Raw genomic sequence first — 6,376 nt, 5'->3', positions numbered from 1 at the left:
AAACACGAATTCGTTTTCGTGATTATTATGCTATATGTGATTAAGTATGAATTAAAAAACTAATAATTGAATTGTTTTATGCTTATCATGTTTTAATCGACTCGTTTTCGTGTTAATAAAAATAAATACATCATCATGTCACGATGTGTTATATAAAACCTTATCGTGCTGTATCAGATAAAAACACAACACAAATATAAAATTTAACACCGTTATAGATAAGGCGAGTGGGGATGGGGTGTAGGGTGGGGTGGAGATGAGATATGGTGGGTCCCGTTTTAGTTTTATATCATTAAAATTGCAATTATTTATAGGAAAAAGAAAAAAGTTATTGAAAAAGGTAAAAATAACCTAGTCTTTTTAACTTTTCAAAGTTTGGACTAAAAATACAAATATGAGCAAACCATATGGACCAATTTACTCAAAAAGAAAATATATTACAATTATTTATTATGTAATTCAAACCAAAATAATATAATCATAAAAATCGGAAGGAACTCCTTCCAACCACTCCCATTGACACTACAAATAATCATCCTCTCTTCTCAGTTGTAACTGCTACAATTCATTTCCTTCGTCTGTTCATCAGATCTACTCTCGTTCTTTTCTTTTGCCCAAAATCTTCCATTCTACCTGGAATTGGGGTTTCCGATATACAGAAATGAAGGAAGATTCGCCAAATGATTTGGAGAAAAGCTATTTCGACGTGTTGGGTTTATGTTGTTCGTCGGAGGTGTCACTGATCGAGAAGATTCTTAAACCTCTCGACGGCGTTCACCATGTCTCCGTCATCATTCCTTCCAAAACTGTAATTGTGCTTCACGACGCCGCCTTGATTTCTCAATTTCAAATTGGTAAACTCTTTCTCTCTCAGGCACACTAAATGTATACATCTGTTTGAGAATTAGACTTACGATTTTCATTTTAAGCGTTGAAGGAATAGGTTCAAAAGCTAAAACTGATTTGGTTTTTGTTTTCATGATTAAAAAGATCCGGTTATATATGTACACTCAAACACGTTTCTTAACTTTTTGAGACTTTTTCTGTGGAAAAATACCACTAACGGAAATTTGAGAATTTTAGTGTATTTTAAGGAGTTGAAGTTTTTTACAACTTGTTTTTTCTTTTTTTTTTTTTTTTTTTTTTTTTTAATTTTTTTTTTTACAATTTGTAAAAACGAATATGTAAAAAAAAAAATAATAAGAATTTACATATTTACCATTTTACATTAATGAAAATGTATATGGAAAGAAAATTAGAAATGAATTTGTAAAAAAATTCAGTTGTAAAATCTAAAAACATATTGAATAAAGTTGAACACAATAATTTCTTTATACACAATTTCTAGAGTTGAACGATACAATACTTTAATGCATATGCATAAATTGATGTGGATGTAAAAAATTTGTACTTTACGGTTTCCATTTGTGAAAGGATATTGTGATAAAAGTTGTAAAAACCTTGTAAAAGAAGTTATAAAAATATTTTTTAAAAATTGTAAAAATTTAATAAACTTGTAGAAACCAAATTATAAAAGTAAAATTTAAAAAGGTTAATATAAGTTTTATATTTGGAAAACATATGAAAAACTCAAATTTATCAATAAACTATCTCAAATAAATTTTAAAAGTTTAATGATCTCACCAAACACTATATTATGGTAAGTTGCATAATTTAAAAAAAAAATCTAATTTATAAACTTCTTTAAAAAATCTATTTGTCTGTGTCTGCGGACCAAGCGAGAAAATATCAAACAAATTACAAACGATTGTGTATAGAGAAAATAGAGTACCATTATTTTATAATTTATATTATATTAAAATAAATAGCTGAGATCATCGAGTTATTGAACACTAGTAATGTTGTTAAGTAATAGTCAATAGATATATTATATGTGACGTGATCAAATATCTAAATTTGAAAATATATATAATTAGTCCTTGGCTTTTTTTCGTATGGGTCATACACAACTTTTTGACTTATTTGAAAGTTGTATAATGTATATTGATCAATTCTATTTTACAGAGAAATAAATAATTACACTTGTAAATTTAGAATCTAAGTTATACCATCTCCAATACACTTTATTTTTATATTCTATCTTTAATGTGTAAAACAGAGTTTACATTATTTGTAACACTAAAAAAATACAAACGTATAAAATTTGTTTTTCTAAATTATTAAGAAAAATACTAGATATTAATAAGTCTGAAATATAGAAATCAAATTAAATTTACATGATAAATTAATATCTATTTAATTTATAATATAATATCATAACAACAATATTGAATAGAGACTATTATTATACAAACAATAGATAAAAGTTGAAGAAATCCCAATTTATATAGTTGAACTTTGACATATTTGGTGTTAATAAATAGCACAATACAATATTTGGGTGTTGTATATTCACCAACACAAATTTTGGTGTAACTTTTGAATTTGGGTTATACAAAAAAAATCGTATTAAAATTTCCCATACGACAGTTTACTTATGTATTAAATAAATGATAATTATTTCTTTTTTCTCTTTACCCTTGTTTAATTTAGTTAAGGCGCTAAACCAAGCAAGATTAGAAGCAAACGTAAGGATGAAAGGAGTTCAAAGCTACGGAAACAAGTACCCAAGCCCATACGCCGTCGTTTGTGGTGTCCTCCTTTTGCTATCATTTTTGAAATATTTTTATTCTCCATTTAAATGGTTAGCACTTGGAGCTGTCGCTGTTGGCGTTATACCCTTAATTTTGAAAGCTTTGGCATCACTACGAATTTTCAGATTCGACATCAATCTTCTCATGCTCATTGCAGGTATAACACATTTTTATTTATGAATATGAAATTTTATGGATCATATAAAATTTATAAATTCCATAATTAATAAATCATCTTTTATATGTTGCAGTCGCAGGATCCATTGTCCTGAAGGATTACTGGGAAGCAGGCACAATTGTTTTCTTATTAGTTATATCCGAATGGCTCGAGGCTAGAGCAAGTCACAAGGTTTATATAATTACATAACCCCCCCCCCCCCCCCCCCCCCCCCCTCCTCTCAAAATGAATATTCCACATTAATATTTAAAAAACAAAATGATATGAATTTTATATGTATAGGCGACTGCTGTGATGTCATCATTAATGAGCATAGCTCCTCAGAAGGCTGTATTAGCCGACACTGGTGAAGAAGTCAACACTAGCGAAGTCAAAGTCAACACAAGACTTGCGGTCAAAGCCGGGACCATGATCCCCATTGATGGAATAGTCGTGGAAGGGAAATGTGAAGTCGATGAAAAAACCCTAACTGGTGAATCGTTTCCTGTTGTTAAACAAGTAGACTCCATCGTTTATGCAGGGACACTCAATCTAAATGGTATGCAATCATTCTACATATCTGTATATATATATATATAGATATATTTTTTAAAGATATTAATTTAATTCGGGATTTTTTATTTTTATTTTTTTATTTCAGGTTATATTAGTGTTAAGACTACTGCTCTAGCTGACGATTGTGTGGTTGCAAAAATGGGAAAGCTTGTTGAAGAGGCTCAAAATAATAAATCTAAAACTCAAAGATATATAGATGAGATAGCCAAGTATTACACCCCTGGTAAAATTCTGTTATTTATATTTTCTTTTATGTTTCTAGGGATTTCTCGTTAAATATTTTGTTTGTGGTTTTTGGGTTTTGTAGCTGTTGTTGTGGTAGCTGCCAGCTTGGCAGCTATACCAGCTGCTATGAGAGTTCGTGACGTGGAGAAATGGTATCACTTGGCTTTGGTGGTTTTGGTAAGTGCATGTCCGTGTGCACTTATCTTATCAACTCCAATTGCAGCATTTTGTGCATTGTCAAAAGCAGCTACATCCGGACTTTTAGTCAAAGGCGCTGAATACCTTGAAATACTTTCTACTGTCAAATTTATTTGCTTTGATAAAACCGGAACAATCACTAAAGGAGAGTTTTCTGTCTCAAGCTTTAAACCGCTCATTCACAATGACAAATTGCTATATTGGTAAATTAGTTTTATGATTTCCTACGCGTTCGGAACTTTTTTTTTTTTTTTTTTTTTATTTAATTTTTTACTTAATTAATTTGATAAGGGTTTCGAGCATCGAGAGCAAGTCGAGTCATCCAATGGCTGCGACACTTGTGGATTATGCGCAGTCTCATTCAGTCCAACCACAACCAGACAATGTGGAGGAATTCAAAGATTTTCCTGGTGAAGGAGTTTACGGGAAGATAGATGGGAAAGATGTTTATATCGGAAACAAAAGGATCGCCATTAGAGCAGGCTGTTCACAAGGTGAAAATCAATAATTAATTAATTAATTATTCGAAATTATATTTCTGTTGTGTAATGTAATTCTTGAACAATTAATATTCTCAGATCTTATCGGTGATGAAAGGAATGAAGGGAGGTCGACAGGGTACATATTCGTAGGGTCTTCACTTTCCGGAATCTTTAGTTTGTCAGATTCATGTCGAATTGGAGTACGTGAAGCACTCCAACAACTCAAATCAATGGGAATTAAAACCGCCATGCTCACCGGAGACTCTCAATCCGCCGCTAATCACGCACAAAATCAGGTAATTCAAAATCAAAATTCCCTTTTTTTTTTTTTTTCCATTTCTTTCGACTCAATTTCTGAATTCACAGTTAGAAGAAGCATTAGACATGGTCCACGCAGAACTTCTCCCACAAGATAAAGCCAGAATCATTAAAGAAATCCAAAAGGAATCCCCTGTAGCTATGGTGGGAGACGGGATGAACGATGCTCCTGCTTTAGCCACAGCAGACATCGGGATCTCAATGGGGGTGTCAGGATCCGCATTAGCAAATGAAACAGGACACGTGATTCTGATGTCAAATGATATCCGGAAAGTTCCGGTAGCTGTAAGGCTTGCGAGAAGAACACGTAGAAAGATATTTGAGAACATTTTCATTGCTATGGTTACTAAAGCTGCTGTTATCGCATTGGCTATTGCTGGTCACCCGCTCGTTTGGGCTGCAGTTCTTGCTGACATGGGAACCTGCTTACTTGTCATTTTCAACAGCATGCTTCTGCTACGAGGTACAAATTCAAAAAACAGGAAAAAGAATTCGGGTTCTTTACAGTGTACATTTAGTTCTATGGTTGAAGAAAAATGTTGTGATGTGGGTGGTGGTTGTGATTTAAATGTTAAAGACGACTGTTGTAGTTCAGAGGTTGAGGAAAGTTGTTGTGATGGTGGTGGTTGTGGTTCAGAGTTTAAAGCCAAATGTTGTGATGTGGGTGGTGGTTGTAGTTCAGAGGTTAAAAAAAGTTGTTGTGATACGAGTGTTGGTTGTGGTTCAAAGGTTAAAGATAATTGTTGTAGTTCAGAGGTAGAGATTAAAGAAAGTTGTTGTGATGGTGGTGGTTGTGGTTCAAAGGTTAAAGACAATTGTTGTAGTTCAGAGGTTAAAGAAAGTTGTGATTCAAAGGTTAAAGATAAGTGTTGTGATGTGGGTGGTGGTGGTCCTGATAAAAATGTACGAGAGGAGAAGCGATTGGTACAAGGAAAAGGAACACACGGGTGTTGTGATGACGAGAATGACGAAATACAAGAGGTAAAGCCAGTGGTACAATCATGTGAAGCAAAAATGTCCATACAAGAAACAAAGTGTTGTAAGGTAAACAAAGATTTGGAATCACAGATTTGCGTTAAAGAGCAAGGAGAATGCAATAATAGTAATTCCTACATCAAGTTGGAGAAAATGGTTAAAAATTGTTGCAGGAGGCGTGGCTTGAAAAAGAGGAATGTTGTCAGTAGGTGTTGCAAGAGCTTTGCATACAAATGTTGTCGGTATGGACGCTTATCAGAGATTGTGATCGAGTAAATGCTTTCCAAGATTCCCCACTTATACATATGTATATAACGTGTACCATTTATATGTATATAGGCCTTTGTATTTGTATTATAGTAATAACGTTTCTATGTATTTTGTATTTGCATTCAAGTTATGACATTTCTATGTATAGTAGCTTTTGTATCTATATTCAATATTATAAATGATATGTTAGAAATTGGTTTATAAACTCACACCATCATTATTATCGAAATTACTTGGGGTTTACATTTTTCGATTGAAAGAAATAGTGATGAGAACTGTGAACATGGGATACAATACAGCAAGACCGTGTAGTTTGGCTATTGAGAACAAACATTACTATGTAGACCTTAATTATTGTATTAAGGCAATCAGACAAAATACAAATCCTAGAATCAACAAATAAAAACACTCCATCGACAATTTGTACATGGTGGTGTACTGCCTTTGAATTTCTTTTCCTAACCTTGGTTGTGATTTGTTTTTATCGTTCTTAGTTTTAATCTAAGAAGTGTTGAAGGTTT

General features: G+C 32.5%; 1 protein-coding gene across 1 annotated transcript; it reads left to right on the top strand.

Annotated features, from left to right (window-relative positions):
* The first annotated feature begins 482 nt into the window (after positions 1-482).
* On the top strand, positions 483-6,064 carry LOC145004050 (putative inactive cadmium/zinc-transporting ATPase HMA3). Its single transcript, XM_078962950.1, has 9 exons — positions 483-854; positions 2,554-2,811; positions 2,906-3,003; positions 3,115-3,370; positions 3,473-3,610; positions 3,695-4,013; positions 4,102-4,304; positions 4,389-4,588; positions 4,659-6,064. The coding sequence occupies exons 1-9, from the start codon at positions 662-664 to the stop codon at positions 5,859-5,861; spliced, it is 2,868 nt and encodes a 955-aa protein (XP_078819076.1). The 5' UTR covers positions 483-661; the 3' UTR covers positions 5,862-6,064.
* The last annotated feature ends 312 nt before the right edge of the window (positions 6,065-6,376 follow it).

This window comes from Lactuca saligna, chromosome 7 (assembly GCF_052625555.1).
Source record: "Lactuca saligna cultivar CGN05327 chromosome 7, ASM5262555v1, whole genome shotgun sequence".
NCBI lineage: Eukaryota > Viridiplantae > Streptophyta > Magnoliopsida > Asterales > Asteraceae > Lactuca > Lactuca saligna.
This window is presented reverse-complemented; position numbering and strand designations above follow the sequence as displayed.

What these genes read in the sequence shown, in the direction of transcription:
- LOC145004050 (XM_078962950.1), top strand. Translation starts at nt 662, where the DNA reads ATGAAGGAAGATTCGCCAAATGATTTGGAGAAAAGCTATTTCGACGTG. An exon ending in GATTTCTCAATTTCAAATTG is followed by an intron (nt 855 to 2,553) that starts GTAAACTCTTTC and finishes TGTTTAATTTAG; the next exon opens with TTAAGGCGCTAAACCAAGCA. An exon ending in AGCCAAGTATTACACCCCTG is followed by an intron (nt 3,611 to 3,694) that starts GTAAAATTCTGT and finishes TGGGTTTTGTAG; the next exon opens with CTGTTGTTGTGGTAGCTGCC.